The sequence below is a fragment of the Pan paniscus genome, chromosome 23, assembly GCF_029289425.2.
Source record: "Pan paniscus chromosome 23, NHGRI_mPanPan1-v2.0_pri, whole genome shotgun sequence".
Taxonomy (NCBI): Eukaryota; Metazoa; Chordata; class Mammalia; order Primates; family Hominidae; genus Pan; species Pan paniscus.
Genome location: NC_085927.1, coordinates 31,904,969 through 31,921,890, shown reverse-complemented (window position 1 = coordinate 31,921,890; position 16,922 = coordinate 31,904,969). Strand labels below are relative to the sequence as shown.

Sequence of the window (16,922 nt, the reverse complement as noted above, 5' to 3'; positions counted from 1 at the left end):
GCTTGGATCCTGGGGGTGGAGGTTGCAGTGAGCCGAGATCACACCACTTCACTCTAGCCTGGGCGAAAGAGCAAAACTCCATCTCAAAGAAAAAGAACCCCAAACAAATAAACTGGGAAACGGCTAGTCCGTTCTGTAAATGACTTTGAGAAAACTGGAAACCCACACACAAAACATGGAAACCTCCTTGACTTTATCCTTTATCCTTATGCAAGGTACCCAAGTACTGCAATGTCCCCATTGCACCCCTAATTCTGGACATGTAGCATGAACCAAACTTGTCATGAAATGTAACTACACACAACTAAAAATTCACATGGAACTACCACAGACTCTGAATATGCAAAGCAATCCTAGGAAATACAACCTCGTTTGGAGGCCTCACACTGCTCAATTTCAAATTACATGGAAAAGATCTACTCATCTAAAGACTATGGTAGAGGCGTAACAGTGAAACCCTGCGGACATAACTGAACCTAAATATACATCTGTATGGAGTGAACACATTTTTTTCAAAAGAATGCCTGGAAGACGCAATGAGGAGTGGGATGTCTGTTCAATTAATGAATCTGAAAATACTGGATATCCACATGAAAAAGAACGAAATAGGACCTTTATGTTACACAATACACAAATATCAACTCAAAATAAATGAAAACCTAAACACAAGACCCGAAAGTGTAAAACTCCTACAGAAAAACACAGAGTGAGTGGAAGTTCAGGGCAACTTAATCTATGCTCATAGGTTGCCAAAAAACAAAAAACAGGAAATATATGGAAAATACACTCAAAATCAATGAAATGCATCCAAATTGTGATTTTTCTTTCTGGCCTGACCCAAAATCGCTGCTAACAAAAGGAAAACTCAACATGTGAAAAAGAAAACTCAAGAACTACAGCATGGTAAAGGAGGCAATGAACCAATCAACAATGAGAAGGTATTCTTCATACAGGGAGGGCATCATGAGGAATCATTTATCTGGAAGAGGTTGTTACATGGCATGCACAAGAAACTAATGCTACTAAGAAGCAAAACATGCAAAACCAAGTAACCCAGCCAAAGTTGGGCAATGAACCTGAAGAGACATTTCTCAAAAGTCCCAGCCACTCGGGAAGCTGAGGTGGGAGAATCACCTGAGCCCCGAGAGGTCAAGGATGCAGTGAGCCGAGATTGCACCACTGCACTCCAGCTTGAGCAACTAGAGCCAGACACTATCTCAAAAGAAAGAAAGAAAGAAAGAAAAATAATAAAAGAGAAGAAATAAACTATGCAGAGAAAGACAAACCACATCGACTCACTCAGGAGGAATCTAAAAAACTTTCTCTCATAGAACCAGTAAGCATAACTGTTCTTCATGCATAAGGGTTCTTCATGCATAAGCATAAGGGTTCAAAGGTGGGGCATGGTCAGGGATTGGAAATGGGTACAAAGTTACATATTCCATGAGAGGAATGAAACCTGTAGTTCTATTCCACAGCAGCAGAGTGACTAGGTCTAACATTATTCGTGTGTAGTTTTCAAGAAAGCTAGAAAAGAGGATTCTGAATGTCTTCACCTCAAAGGAATAATAACTCTATGAGGCAAGAGAGGTGCATACCCTGACTTCATCATTACACAATGTACACATGGACCAAAGTGTCACACTCTACCCTCTGGTAGTACACCTTTACCATAGGGTAAATTTTTGCAAAGAAATTTAAGGGAACAGGCTGAGCATGGTGCCTCATGCCTGCAATCCCAGCACTTTCAGAGACTGAGGCAGGCTCATAGCTTGATGCCAAGAGTTCAAGACCAGTCTGGCCAACATGGTGAAACCCCGTCTCTGCTAAAAATACAAAAATTAGCTGGGCATCATGGCACACACCTGTAATCCCAGGTACTCGGGAGGCTGAGGCAGGAGAATTGCTTGAACCCAGGAGGTGGAGGTTGCAGTGAGCCAAGATTGCACCACTGCACTCTAGTCTGGGCAACAAAGAGAAACACTGTCTCATAAAATAAAAAAATTAAAAAAAAAGAAGACGTTCAAGTAATCAACGGACATGAAAAAATGCACAACCTCACTAATCATCAGTGAAATGCAACTCACAAACACAATGGGATACCATCTCATGCTGGTAAGAATGGCCATTTTTCCAAAGTCAAAACAACATGCTGGCGAGGAAGCAAAGGAAAGGGAATGCTGCCACATTCTTGGTCAACGTGAAAACGTTCACACTGTGCAAAGCAGTTTAGAGACTCTCAAAGAACTTAAAACAGAACTACCATCAGGCCCAGCAATTCCACTACTTGGTACCTACCCAAAAGTCAATAAATCCTTCTATCAAAAAGACACATGCTCTCGTGCATTCATGGCTGTGCCATTCATGAGAACAAAGACGTGGATGCATCCTAGGTGACCAGCAACAGAGGATTCGACTTTTTTTTTTAATGTGGGGCATACACACCACAAAATACTACGCAGCCATAAGAAAAACACACAATCATGTCCTAAGCAGCATGGATAGACCTGGGGACTATTATGTTTAGCAAACCAAGGCAAGAACAGAAAACCAAATACTGCATGTTCTCACTTATGAGTGGGAGCTAAACAGTGAATACACTCGAACATAAAGATGGAAACAATAGACACTGGGGACTATCAGATGAAAGAAGGAGGCAGAAAGGGGGTGTGGGCGGAAGAACCACCTGACGGGCACTTTGCTCACTGCCTGGGTGACGGGATCAGTGGCCACAAGCCTCAGTGTCATCAAAGGTTCACATGTAACTAACCTGCAATTTAATCAAAATAAGTCGATTATATAAATTTTTTAAAACAGGGTTTCCCCGGGCACAGTGGCTCCCACAAGTACTCACAGCACTTTGGGAGGCTGAGGCAGGCAGATCACTTGAGCCTGGCGGTTCGAGAGAAGTCTGGGCAACATGGCAAAACCTACCTCTACAAAAAGTACAAAAAAATTAGTGGGGCATGGGGGTGCCCACCTGTAGTCCCAGCTACTTGGGAGGTTGAGGAGGGAGGACTTGAGCCTGGAAGGTCAAGGCTGCAATAAGCCAAGATCGCAGCGCTAAACTCCAGCCTGGGTGACAGAGCGATAACCTGTCTCAAAAAAAGCAAACAACAAAAAAAAGGATTAGAATATATTATAGATAGATAGACACATACATACATGGATGATAGATAAAACCTACAGTCATCCAAGCAATCACGACTGGCATAAATATAGAAAGACAACCGAATGGACAAAATGAGGGAGCCGAGTAATCAACCCAGAATTATATTTAGGGCACACATTTTGCAAAAGTACACCAAGGCGCAACAGTTGAGAAAACTGGGTAGTCATGTGCACAAGATTGAAATAGCACCCCTATGTTGCCCAATACACAAAAATCTATGAAAAATAAATCAAACAGTTAAATTCAACCCTGAAAGCAAAACACTCCAAGGAGAAAACATGGGATTAGTGTATATTTGGGGGAAACGTGGCTCTGTGCACATAGGTTGCAAAAAGAAAAAAGATAAAGAGAAGGAAAAATGAGGGGATAAATACTTGTAGACAATAAAATGGCTTAACAATCTCTTTTTTTGTATGGGACACTGAAATCACTGACAACAAATGCAAATAGAAACCTGAGAGACTAAGTACAACATTAGAGCCTCTGCACAGGACAGAATAAACGAACCCAAAGAGAAGGCATCCTACACATCCTAGACCAGACATGCTGGCTCACAAGGTCAGGAGTTCGAGACCAGCCTGGCCAACATGGTGAAACCCAGTCTCTAGTAAAAATACAAAAATTAGCCAGGCATGGTTGTGCATGCCTGTAATCCCAGCTACTCAACAGGCTGACGCCAGAGAATTGCTTGAACCCAGGAGGCAGAGGTGGCAGTGAGCTGATATCATGCCACTGCACTCTAGCCTAGCGACAGAGGGAAACTCTGTCTAAAAAAAAAAAGAAAAACAAAAGTGGGCAGGCGTGGTGGCTCATGCCTGTAATCCCAGCACTTTTGGAGCCCAAGATGGGTGGATCACGAGGTCAGGAGATCGAGACCATCCTGCCCAACATGATGAAACCCCGTCTCTGCTAAAATACAAAAAAAAATTAGCCAGGCATGGTGGTACGCGTCTGTAGTCCCAGCTACTCAGAAGGCTGAGTCAGGAGAATCGCTTGAATCCCGGAGGTGGAGGTTGCAGTGAGCCGAGATCACGCCACTGCACTCCAGCCTGGCGACAGAGCAACACTCTGTCCAAAAACAAACAAACAAAAAAAATGTAAATACACAATGCTAATATTAATGTGGAATCACAAACAGCCCTGAACATCTAAGGAATCCTGAGAAATACAAACTAAGTTGGAAGACTCACAATTCCTGATACCAAATTGTGTTGCAAGCTGTAGGTAGCCAATATTCCAATCTACATGGTCATGTGATATGCCACTGTGCTCCAGCTTGGGTGAGAGTGACCTGTCTCAAAAAAGAAAAAGACTGTGAGAAAATATGAGGGAATCATAGAAGTGATAACTGGTTGTTATCAAACATGTACACAGAAAAAATATATCAAATAGCATAAAAAAACACGTATCCAAACTAAAACTGGGCAAAAAACCTGAATAGACATCACTGCAAAAACAACATAAAATGCACAAACACGTAAGAGAAAACGTCCTCAACATTATTATTCATCAGAAAAGAATGCACTCCAAAACCACATTCAGATACCATCCCACACCTACTGGAATACATGTTACTGAAAATATCTTAAAAATTAAAACGAATGCTGGTGTGGATTTGGATAACAGGGAAATCTTATACACTATTGCTGTAAAGATAAATTAGAATATACACTATGGAAAAAAGGTGTAGGCCGGGCACGGTGACTCACGTCTGTAATCCTAGCACTTTGGGAGGCCAAGGCAGGCGGATCACCATGTCAGGAGATCCAGACCATCCTTGTTAACACAGTGAAACCGCATCTCTACTAAAAATACAAAAGATTAGCCAAGCATGGTGGCATGCACCTGTGGTCCCAGCTCCTCGGGAGGCTGAGGCAGGAAAATCGCTTAAACCCGGGAGGCGGACTTTGTAGTGAGCCAAGATCGTGCCACTGCACTCCAGCCTGTATGACAGAGCGAAACTCTGTCTCAAAAAAAAAAAAAAAAAATTGTAGATTCCTCAAAACATTGAAAATGCAACTACCATACGATCTAGCAATCCCACTACTGGGTATACCTCCAAAGCAAATGAAAACAGTATCAGAGATCACAAAGCCTCAATGGGGATAGGAGATTTTCTTCATTAAATGGTTTTGAGAAAACTGATGTTTGTATGAAAAAGAATGAAATAGGACCCTTCTGGTATACAATACACAAAAATCAACTCGAAATGGACTGAAGACCCAAATACAAGACCTGAAATTATATATCATCATCACGTGTAAGGAAAAAGGTCGGGGGAGATGATGCAGCACTTAGTTTTGGGGCAACTTGCATGTAAGCTCACAGGTTGGAAACGGGAAAAGAAAAAGTAGAAAAAAACAGAAAGCAGAAAGGTAAAATCTCGTGGAGAATGGAATGGCTTGTGAATATATTTATTTTTTACATTGGGAAAGCGAATCACAAGTAACAAAAGCAAAAACAACCACGTGGGGCTACATCCAACTGGAAAGCTTCTGTACAGAAAGGAAACAATGAACCAAATGAAAAGGAATCCTACAAATGCGGAGACAGTTTGGGGTAAGCATATATCTCCTAAGGGGTTTTTATAAAAAGTATGCAATACGTTTACAGTGCTAAGCAGCAACAACAACAAGATAATCAACCCCAAATTGGGCAGGGACCCTGCACAGACATTTCTGCACAGGAGACATAACACTGAGCAGCATGGAGAGAACCAGGTCCTCAGCATCCCCGTCACCAGGGACAAGTCCCCGTCAGGCTCGCACCTGGGTGTCCCTCCTCCCTGGTTAGGTGGTCGCGACCCGATGGACAGGAGGGGACACAGGCTTCTCTGGGGGCAGGGGGTTGGTGGGGGAGTCAAAGAGTCCGGATGTGTCTCGATGGCGAGAGGGCAAATTTAAAAATTCGTCAAATCCTGGAGGCCGCTGGGATCGTTTTTCCTCCATCTGAGGCTTGGACAGGAGGCGGCCAAAAACCCAGGCCTGGCCCCCACTCCCACCTGGGCCCGGCTTCCCCTTCCTCCTGGGGCTTTCCTCTCTCCCCATCTATATAGGACAAGTTCCCTCACAAAAAGTCCTCAAACCCTAAAAATACCACAGTCTGCTACACTTGCCACCCTCAAAAGCAAAATTAATGGTAAAATAAATACTAAAATACTATAAGAGAAAGAGGAAAACTAGTGAGAAGTTGAGCATACAGGGAAAGTTCCAGGAAACAAGCTTCTGTAGTCACCGTGTAGAAAAAAGTGCCCTGGAGAATCTGAACTGCAGGCAGCTCCCACCTAAACAGGCAGGGCCACAGACAGGAGCTGTTTCCTCCCCGGAAGGAGTCTCCAAGTCATCCCCAAGCCGCCGCGGTGCACCCTCAAGCGGGTCCCGAAGGAACCAGAGCAGTTTACACCACGCACTCCACGAAGCCTCTGCGTTGAGAACACGCATGCGCGCCATGTGGGGCAGAAAAGGCGGTTTCGGCGCCCCCTGCCAGTCACAGTGCACAGTGCAGGATGATCCACTTCATGGTCCGCATCAGCCCAGGTCAGTCTAGGAAGGGTAGAAGGGTGTGTTGTGCGACACCAGGGAGCAGGAACTCCCCAATCTATGCATGTGGACCTCCCCCTGTGAAGCTCTTATTTTCTTTTTGTTTGGACAGGGTCTCACTCTGTCGCCCAGGATGAAGTGCAGTGGTGCAATCACAGTTCACTGCAGTCTCAAACTCCTGGGTGGGAGGCTGTACGGTGGAAGGGCAGGCAGGGCTGGGGCTGCTGAGAGGCTGGGAGGAGGGGGCTGTCAGGGAGGGAAAGGGGAGATGGGGCCGGCAAGGAGGACACTTACTACCAGCACAGTCGCCCTAACAGGGCCGGTCACAGAATAGCTGTGCGGCTCAGTGCAAGACGCAAATATGGAGCCTCTTGTTCAAAAATGATTAAGGATTTTTTTTTTCTTTTAGACGGAGTCTCACTCTGTCTCCCAGGCAGGAGTGCAATGGCACGATTTCGGCTCACTGCAACCTCCACCTCCTGGGTTCAAGAGATTCTCCTGCCTCAGCCTCCTGAGTAGCTGAGACTATAGGCACACGCCATCACACCCGGCTAATTTTTGTATTTTTAGTAGAGACGGAGTTTCACCATGTTGGCCAGGCTGGTCTCCAACTCCTGACCTCAAGTGATCCACCCACCTTGGCCTCCCAAAGTGCTGGGATTACAGGCCTGAGCCACCGCGCCTGACCAAAAATGGTTAAGGATTTTAAGGCAGCCCTCACAGAGCATTAAACAAGACCCTAGAACTGGCCCCGACCCCGAAGGCTCCAGGCCCATCTGTCTTGGGGATGCACAGGTTCCAGGGGCCCAAACCCACCCTTCACAACTCTCTTCCCCTCCCAGCACCACAGGGGCCCTCCTGGCCCTGGGACCTCCCATGGGGCAGGCTCTCTGTCCACGATGGAAATGGGGGTCCTTCTCACTGCCCTGTGTCCCTCATGGGCTGGACACACCCACCACCCACGAAGAAAGGCCTAAAGGGCTGGGCACCGCCCTTTTGGAACCAGAGGCTTGGCGGCCCTAGATGGGTCTGGCTGAACTCACCTTCGGAGGGCTGAGATGAGCCGGCTGCAGTTACTCAGCTGACACCCCCTCCCTGCCGGGCCTGTGGTATGGAGCTTCCCAGACTGCACACCTAGCCCCTACCGCACTTCCATCATCTCCAGACACGCGCAGCAAGAGTGCCTAGGCCAGAAACAAGAAGCAGCAGCTCTCCCTCCTCCAGTTCCTGGGAACTGTCTCAGCCGAACCCCCAGCACCCTTCCCCGGAGCCTCACCTACAGGAGGATGGACACCTGCACCCAGTGTTGTAGGGAGCAACCTCAGCCCTGGGCCTGGGATGAATGCCCTCACCAGCCTGGGGCCAGGAGACAGGCTCTCCCTGGCTCAGCACCTGAGCGTCCACTCACAGGACACTCACCTGCAGAGGTGCCCTGAGCGCCATTGTGGGTTAAGGGACTTTCTCCCCTCTGGAAACAGTCCCTGAGAAGCTGAAGGTCTTGGGGGCCTCTCACCAAATGTCTATGGGAGGTGGGAAGACATCAAATGCGGGTGTGGCTTCCCTGGAACAGCTCTGTGTGGGGACAGGAGCCAAGTCCCCCAGTGCATGCCTCTAACACCTTCAGTAGGGGCCACCTCTCTGGAGCCACGGGTGGCTGCCAACACCCTGTGGTTCCCAGCAGGCACCACCCAGGCAAGAGAGAGAACAGGCCGGGGAACAATGGGCTGGCCTGGCCGCAAGCGCTGGGGCAGATCATAGACCAGATGGCCTAAGCTCATGCCCTGGGGCCAGCTCTGACTCCCCGCAAGTGTGGCAAGAGTCCCTTTTGGACACCTTGAGAAGCTGCAGCTGGGAGAGGACCACCCACCTGTCTGGATGTCCAGCCCAGGTGGCAGGGCCCAAGTGACCAGTCCCAGGCCGCGGCCTTTACCACCCGCCCTGGCTGCAGGGGCTTCCAGAAGCCACCAAGGGCCTGGCTTGGCCTTGCCTGTCCACATCTGAGCTTCAGTTTCCTCATCTGCTCAAGAAGGGAGGTGAACACTGATTAAATTATGCAAACTCTGAGCGGCAGGATTAGGTGTGGCTGGGACAGCCAAGGCTCCCCAGGGTGGTGGCATCTCTGGAGCCGGGGGATGGGACCTGTCTCCATTCTGGGCCCCCAGCTGGGCACGCACCCGCCCCAGTCCCTCCCTGCAAATCTTCCTCCATGCCAGTCCCTGGAAATAGGGCCCTGCCATGGGTCTCATGGCCCATAGGAGATACTTTGGGCCCGGCGCCCACAGCCCCTCGCAGTGTGCACCCCCACTTCCCTTTCCCCACTGCTGGGACCCCTGCTGGAAATGTCCCTCCTTTCCCAGAAAGGAGGGGAGCAGCCCTGGCCTTCTGCCCTGAGGGCGGAGCTCTCTTTGGGGTCTCAATTGCAGCCCCTGGGAGAGTGAGAAGGGTCAAGTTCAGACCCTGCACCATTCCCTACCAGACCTTGAATGGGACTCTTGGCAGCCGTATCCCCCATCCCAGTCCAGGCAAGCAAGAGGGGTTCTTCTGCAGGCTTCAGGGCCCCCAGAAGGCGCACTGTTCACAGACACCCTGGGGAGCCAAGAGAGGTCGAGGGCTCCGGCTACCGTGGCCCTCTGAGGACCCCCGCCTGTGGGATAGAGGACTTGGTGGCTGAAGGGCAGTCGTGCCCAGGGGTTTCTCCTGACCCTGCAGGGCTGAGCGGGTGCAGCCTTTTGCGTCTTCTCGCTGCATTCTAGCCCGTCAGTCAGGGCAACAGACAGATTGTCTGTGCTAAGATTCATCCCATCCCCACGGGCCCGTGGCTTTCTACCGTGTCCACATGGTGGCCTGTGCAGTTCCCGGCCAGCGTTCTCCTGGGGATGCTGCTGTCTACTGGGCTGCGGGAGAAACAGAGACAGGCCCTGCACATGGGGCAGCCAGTCCAGCACCCACCGGGCCAGGCCCTCAGCATCCTCTCCTCCAGATGCCCAAGAGAGCTGCTCCATGCGCTGTGGCGCCCTGGACGGGCCGTGTTCGTGCCACCTGACGTGCTCCAGCCTTGGTACCTGCTGCTGCTTGGATTTCCAGGACTTCTGCCTGGAGATATTGCCCTACTCAGGCTCCATGATGGGCGGCAAGGACTTTGTGGTGCGGCACTTCAAGATGTCCAGCCCCACAGACACCAGTGTGATCTGCAGGTTGGGAGGCCCAGGAGGCCGGGCGCTGGGGCCCCACGCCCCCATCCCTGTGCATGCTGAGGGCTCAGACCCACTGGCAGGCTGAATGGAGCCCCTCAGACCCAGGACAGGCAGGAGGGCACAGAGACAGCTGGCTGGATGGGTTCCCCGGTGAGGTTGGGGGCCCAGACTGTCGAGAGGCTCAGCCTGCAATGGCCCAGCCCCTCCTACCACCACCACGCCCACAGGTTTGCATGCCACAGGAGAGCATCCAGATCCTCAGCCATGTGGACTCCTCTGGGCAAGTGCACTTCGTGTCGCCCCTGCTCTATGAGAGCGGCCGCGTCCCCTTCACCATCTCACTGGACGATGGCCACTCCTTCCCTCGTGCGGGCACCTTGTTGGCTGGTGAGCCCTCCTCCCTGCCCACAGCCTGCCCCCACGGGGACTTTCCCCAGCGCTAATCTATGCACACCGAGACTTGGCCCATCCGTGCCCTGCCGCTCTGGCTGAACCAGTCCCTTGGGAGGCCTGCCCGCCTGCAAGAGTTCCTTCCGCTCCTTTCCACTCCCTGGCATCCAGACTGCAGTCCCAGCCCAGAGCGAGTGGGAGCTGCAGGGGTCCCTAGAGAGGTGGGCCAGTGCCTATCCACTGAGCTCCGCCACGCCAGGGCAGGGGAGAAGCCAGGTGGAGGCTAGAGGCGTGGGCAGTGGAGGGAGGGCAGGCCCCTGCCTCTCCAGCCTCAGCGTCCTTTTCTGCTGTGAGAGCCAGAGAGACCATCACCCAGCTGCTGCCATGCATTGGCCCTGGAGGCCCCCACAGCCCTTGAAGACTTAGGGCCTCCTCCCTGCATCCCTGAGCCCAGGCCCTCACTCACCCTTCACCTCCCCTGCCCAGTGCACCCCAACAAACTGTCAATGATGGAGAAGAGCGAGTTGGTGAACGAGATGCGTTGGCAATACTACGGCACCGCAGACACCTCAGCCAACCTCAGACTGACCTGGCATGTCAAGTCACTGCTCACGCAGACCGTCACCATCGAGCTGTGGGGTTACAAGGAGGCAGGTGAGGCTAGCTGAGGGCTGGGGTGGCATCCAGAGCTTTGGGCCCCCAGAGGTGGGAGAAAGGGAGTCCCAGCTGTGTGGGAGGAGGAGGGGAGCTTCCAGGTGGGGCTGAGGAGGGAAGGGAATTCCAGATGGAGATTGGGGATTCGGATGGAGGGAAGTGCAGGCCAGGGCGGTCAGGCAGGTGGGAGGGGGCAGCTGCGTGGGGCCTGGCTCCCGGGGAGGAGGCTCATGAGGAACTCCTGCACGGCTGGCATGGCCCTGGGCCCGGCTTCCAGCAGGGACAGGGATTCTGGAGTGTGGCAGGAGGTGGTGGTCTCCCAAGCCAGGGTCCCTGCTAGCACAGCCCCTCCTAAGGGGACCGCCTGGTGGTCCATCCACACATCCTAGGTCAGGCTGCTCTAGGTGTCAAGGCTTGGGGCCAGGCCTTGAAGGAGCCCCAGGGCTAACCAGGCCTCCTCTCCCTCAGGAATGCCCTACTCACAGGAGTGGACTGCAAAGTGGTCGCACCTGTTCCCCCTAGCCACACACATCCCCAACTCCGGCTCTTTCACCTTCACCCCAAAACCTGCTCCTCCCAGCTACCAGAGATGGTGAGTGGATGCACTTCGGATCATCGACAGCAAAAATTACGGGGGCAGGCTGGTTACAGTGGCTCACGCCTGTAATCCCAGCACTTTGGGAGGCCGAGGTGGGTGGATTACCTGAGGTCAGGAGTTCAAGACCAGCCTGGCCAACATGGTGAAACCCCATCTCTACTAAAAATACAAAAATTAGCCGGACCTGGTGGCACACCCCTGTAATCCCAGCTACTCGGGAGGCTAAGGCAAGAGAATTACTTGAGCCCAAGAGGCAGAAGTTGCAGTGAGTTGAGATCGTGCCTCTACACTCCAGCCTGGCTGACAGAGCAAGACTCTGTCTCAAAAAAAAAAAAAAAAAATTACGCGGGACAGAAGTAAGAAGGCGTGGAGGTGCAGGTGATGGATAGAGGGCCCGGCCGCCTGTGGCCCATCATGCTTGCCTGGACAGCCTAGGCCAGGGGTGGGAAGAGTGAGGCGACCATGGGGTGGTGCGGCCTGGCCCCAGCTCCAGCATCATTGCCTCCACAGAGACATGCAGGCACACTGGGCAAATGACCATGCACTGGCTTGGCACCTGAGCGATGACTTCTGAGAGGACCTTGTGGCCTGGGCACACACTCAGTGCCAGGCCTGGGAGGAGCTGGAGGAGCAGCTGCCCAACTTCCTGGAGGAGCTGCCGCCCAACTTTCTGGAGGAGCTGCCGCCCAACTTCCTGGAGGAACTGCCGGACTGCCCCTGTACCCCGACCCAGGCCCGGGCTGACTCCGGCCGCTTCTTCGTGAGCCTCCCATCAGGGCCCAGGAGAGGGGATGAGGAGGTAGCCTCCCCACTGAGGACAGCACCAGGGGAGGCAGACAGAGGTGTCCTGGAGGGTGGGGCTGGGGTCTCAGGGCCCTTGCAGGGTTGGCCTCAGGGAGGGGATGACAGAACCCGAGGCCACTGGGTGACGGACACCTGCTGCTCTGCAGACGGACTACAGCTGTGACATGGAGCAGGGCAGCGTGTGCACCTACCACTCCGGGGGCCATGCACTGTGTGTGCTCTGTGCCGGCCAGGTGAGCCCCCAGGCCGGGGCAGGGTGGGTATTGGGGGCGGGGTTGGGCTCCCAACAGTGGCCTGGCCCTGACCCACTGGCTCCCGCAGCCCCCTTTACAGCTGGGGTCAGCAGTGCTGCTGCACAGCGGATGGGACACAGCTCCTGATGGCTGACTCCAGTGGCGGCAGCATTCCCAACCACGGCCATGACTGGGACGCACCCCCGTTCCGCACACCACCCCGAGTGCCCGGCCTCTCCCACTGGTTCTACGATGTCCTCAACTTCTATTACTGCTGCCTCTGGGCACCCGACTGCCCCCGCTACATGCAACGGTGGCCCTCCAATGACTGCCGCAACTACCGGCCCTCAAGACTGGGTGGGTGCCATCCTGTGCCCCAGACCCTGGGATAGATCGGGCTGGGCTGGGGTGCACCCCACGTGACCCTCCACTCTCACCCCAGCCTCCGCCTTTGGAGACCCACACTTTGTGACCTTCGATGGCACCAACTTCACATTCAATGGGTGCGGAGAGTACATGCTGCTGGAGGCAGTGCTGACCGACCTGAGTGTGCAAGCGCGGGCCCAGCCCGGGACGATGTCCAATGGTGAGGCCAGGGCTACAGGCTGCTCTGGGTGGCATGGGGTAGATCCAAGGTGAGAGGCTGGAGCAAGTGGCTCCCGTTCCGCTCCCACCACCACAGGGCCGGAAACCCGCGGCACTGGGCTGACCGCAGTGGCCGTTCAGGAGGGCAACTCAGATGTGGTGGAAGTCAGGCTGGCCAACAGGACCAGAGGTCTGGAGGTGCTGCTGAACCAGGAGGTGCTGAGCTTCGCTAAGCAAAGCTGGATGGACCTGAAGGGTGAGTAGTCCAGCCACGCGAGGCTGCGGGCTGCCCTCACCTCCTACCCATTCCTGCAGGGAGGCTGAGGGGAAGCCCTGAGCCTTCATGCCTCTCCCAGCCCTGGCTAGAGGCCTGGGTGGCGTCCGGGACTCAGATGCAAAGACAGAGGCCACTCTGCACTCAGAGGGCTCCGGCATGGCACAGCACAGCTGGGTGGGTGAATCCATCCCCTGCAAACAGCTGTCCTAGGCCAGAAATTGCTGAGGCCCAGCCAGAGGTCTGACCTCAGGCCTTCACACCCACCAAGGTGCCCACATCTTACCCACCTGGTCAAAAGCCGAGAGGCCGGGACGGTGGGACATGTCCTCCCTACCGAGGATGCCGGGAGCTGTCTGGAGGGAACTCACCCTGGTAACGTTCACAGCTGGCCTGCACAGAGCCACTCCTGTGCTCCTGTCACTCCCTCAGTCCTCAAAAGCCACTGCAAGGTCGCCAGCCCTGCACGGTTAAGGATGCCCCTGGCAAGCAGTAGCTCCTGCATCTGAAACCCTTGCCTCAGGGAACCGAGTGAATGAAATGATTCCTGGTTGGGATGGATGAGGACCTGGGAGGGGCCTGTCAGCACCGAGGGTTCAAGGACCCTCGGGACATGCCCACGCAGGTGTGGCTGCTGCAGGCAAGGCCAGAGGGACCCACACGCGCATCTCAACATGGGGGGTTCACCACAGGGGCTGCACCTCAGGTGCCGCTGGGGGTTCCACCGCAAGCATGGTAGGGGTGGCGGAGGGTCATGGTCAGCAGAATTGGCCCTGGGAACGCCCTCCCTTCCCCTGCAGGTGTCCTCACCCACAGGCCCTGGGTGCTGTACACCCTGTCCTGGGGCTGTGGGAGGTGACACGATGCCCACAGCGGGTGACCCTGACCCGCCAACTTGTGCCCAGGAATGTTCCTGTCGGTGGCTGCCGGGGACAGGGTCTCCATCATGCTGGCATCAGGGGCCGGCCTGGAGGTCAGCGTGCAGGGCCCATTCCCGAGTGTGTCCGTCCTGCTGCCTGAGAAGTTCCTCACCCACACCCACGGCCTCCTCGGGACACTCAACAACGACCCCACCGACGACTTCACCCTGCGCAGCGGGCGCGTCCTGCCCCCGGGCACCAGTCCCCAGGAGCTGTTCCTGTTTGGGGCTGACTGTGAGTGACCATGGAGTATATGGGGCAGATGAGGTCGGGGACTGGGGGAAACATGGCATGGGCGGGGCTTGGGGACCAAAGGGAGCCATGCCCAGCCGGGCCCCGGTCATGTATCTTCCAGGGACCGTGCACAATGCGTCCTCCCTGCTCACCTACGACTCCCGGTTCCTGGTCCACAACTTCCTGTACCAACCCAAGCACGACCCCACCTTCGAGCCCCTCTTCCCCAGTGAGACCACCCTCAACCCCAGCCTGGCACAAGAGGCAGCCAAACTATGTGGGGACGATCATTTCTGCAACTTTGATGTGGCAGCCACTGGGAGCCTGAGCACGGGCACTGCCACTCGGGTGGCCCACCAGCTGCACCAGCGTCGCATGCAGAGCCTGCAGCCAGGTGAGGGCGGGCAGGTGGGGGCGGGCGGGGAGGTGGGCACCTTGTCCTGGGACACGACCCCCCGGGGTGGCCAGATGTGTGCATGCATGGCAGCTCAGGCCTGTTGTCTGCACTCTGTCCCCATCCCAGTGGTGTCCTGTGGCTGGCTGGCCCCACCTCCCAACGGACAAAAGGAGGGCAACAGGTACCTGGCGGGTTCCACCATCTACTTCCACTGTGACAACGGCTACAGCCTGGCCGGGGCAGAGACCAGCACCTGCCAGGCTGACGGCACCTCGTCCTCACCCACCCCGAAGTGCCAGCCAGGTGAGGACACTCTGCTCATACACCTGCCTGCACCTGTCCCCACTCACCACCCCAGAGAGCCCCCTCACTGACACTCGCTCCCTCACCAGGACGCAGCTACGCGGTGCTGTTGGGCATCATCTTTGGGGCCCTCGCGGTGGTGGCGGCGCTTGCGCTCCTCTATGTGCTGTTGCGCCGCAGGAAGGGCAACACGTGAGACCCCCCAGCCCCTCTCCCGAGACGCCGGGGCAGCCGGTGGGACCGCCGAGCCTACTTCTAACTGCCCAGCCTGGAAACAGGAACCTAAAAGTATTAATGACGGAGATAGGAGAGGGCTGGGGCCCTGCTCATTTTGTCTGGAGCTTAACTCACTTGAGGGAAAAGTTTGTGGCTGGCAGAGAGGTTGGTAAATGAGGGAGAAACTGCAAAAAGGAGAGTCACTGATTGTAGGAACCCCAAATTCTAAATATAACTGAGGACAAAGCCCTGGCTGCCCCTGCACTCTGTGTGTGGGGGAAGACTGTATGGAGCCCAGCTTCCAACTCACTTGGGCAAATGAGGAAACTCTGGGAAAAACACAAGCCTCTACAGTCAGCACTGCTTGGGGAGGAGAGTGGCTGTAGGTGCTCAAGGAGGCAGAACTTCATTCCCCAGGCCTGGGCACCGGAGGAGGGCGGCCTGTGTGCTGTGCTGGACAGTGATGTTCAGCTTCTCCCCAAGTGGGAGCCAGGAGCTGCTGAGGAAGGATGATATGGAACAAAAGAGGGAACCTGGGTCTGAGGCGTGTGGTGGTTTTAACGGATCTGGGTTTCTAATGAGACACCCCCGGTGCTGATGTGACAAAATCACACTGTTGTGTCCGGTGTTGTGTCTTCCAGGGCAGGAGATGGTGGTTTCTGTCCTGGGGGCTGAGCCCTGCAGGAGGCTGGACTAGCACGGAGAGATGCAGAGATCCGTGAGCACAGGGCAGGGTCCACCCTGGGGTGGCAGAGCTGGGAGGGAGGCCTGCAGGGGCCTCAGGGGCCTGTGCTTGGGTCATATGCGAGGACAGTGAGGAAGAGGGGACCCAGGCAGGATGGGGACACCCATAAACCTCCTCCTGAGGACCCAAAGAGAAGGCAGAGCTGCCTCAAATCTTTCCATATGATAATTCATTTTGTGTGTCAAATTAGGTAGGCCCCAGAACCCAGTCATGTGCTCAAACAGAATTCCAGATGTGTCTGTGAACGTATTTTTTAAGATGGGATTCACATTTAAAGCAGTAGACTTTGATTAGCCTTCATCTGTTTTTTGCTTTTGATTTTGTTTTTTGTTTTTGTTTTAAGACAGGGTCTTGCTGTGTTACTCAGGCTGGAGTGTGGTGGTACAATCATGGCTCACTGCAGCCTCAGCCTCCTAGGCTCAAACAATCCACCCACCTCCGCCTCCTGACTAGCTGGGACTACAGGTGTACAGCACCACATGTGGCTAATTATTTTATTTTATTTTTTGTAGAGACTGGGTTTTGCCATGTTGCCCAAGCTGGTCTCAAATTCCTGAGCTCAAGTGACCCACCCACCTCAGCCTCCCAAATTGCTGGGATTACAGGTGTGAGCCACCACACCTGGCCAAGTTCATCATTTATAATGTGAGTCATGTCCTTTACC

At 54.0% G+C, this 16,922-nt stretch overlaps 3 protein-coding genes across 4 annotated transcripts in view; 2 read left to right on the top strand and 1 right to left on the bottom strand.

Moving 5' to 3' along the window:
• The window catches only part of LOC117978458 (uncharacterized), a 57,563-nt gene extending 51,582 nt beyond the window's left edge, over positions 1–5,981 (bottom strand). The window contains exon 1 of one of the 2 annotated variants that reach the window (XM_063603080.1): positions 2,981–5,981. The gene's annotated coding sequence lies outside the window, so the exon portion shown is untranslated. The remainder of the gene's footprint in view (positions 1–2,980) is intronic. The other variant, XM_063603081.1, reaches the window with a different exon arrangement.
• An 8,316-nt stretch (positions 5,982–14,297) lies between these two features.
• On the top strand, positions 14,298–14,605 carry LOC134730154 (sushi domain-containing protein 2-like). Its single transcript, XM_063603454.1, has one exon. It carries the CDS (start codon positions 14,351–14,353, stop codon positions 14,603–14,605), a length of 255 nt encoding a protein of 84 aa, XP_063459524.1. The 5' UTR covers positions 14,298–14,350.
• Positions 14,312–15,551, top strand: LOC117978545 (sushi domain-containing protein 2-like). The gene is made up of 2 exons (XM_055106036.2): positions 14,312–14,991; positions 15,121–15,551. Exons 1-2 carry the CDS (start codon positions 14,655–14,657, stop codon positions 15,366–15,368), a joined length of 585 nt encoding a protein of 194 aa, XP_054962011.2. The 5' UTR covers positions 14,312–14,654; the 3' UTR covers positions 15,369–15,551.
• Positions 15,552–16,922: the final 1,371 nt, after the last annotated feature.

Bases quoted from the DNA above. Each gene is read 5' to 3' on its own strand.
- LOC117978545 (XM_055106036.2), top strand. From the start codon at position 14,655: ATGGGCGGGGCTTGGGGACCAAAGGGAGCCATGCCCAGCCGGGCCCCG. The intron at 14,992-15,120 runs GTGAGGGCGGGC...TCCCCATCCCAG, and splicing joins CATGCAGAGCCTGCAGCCAG to TGGTGTCCTGTGGCTGGCTG.
- LOC134730154 (XM_063603454.1), top strand. From the start codon at position 14,351: ATGTTCCTGTCGGTGGCTGCCGGGGACAGGGTCTCCATCATGCTGGCA.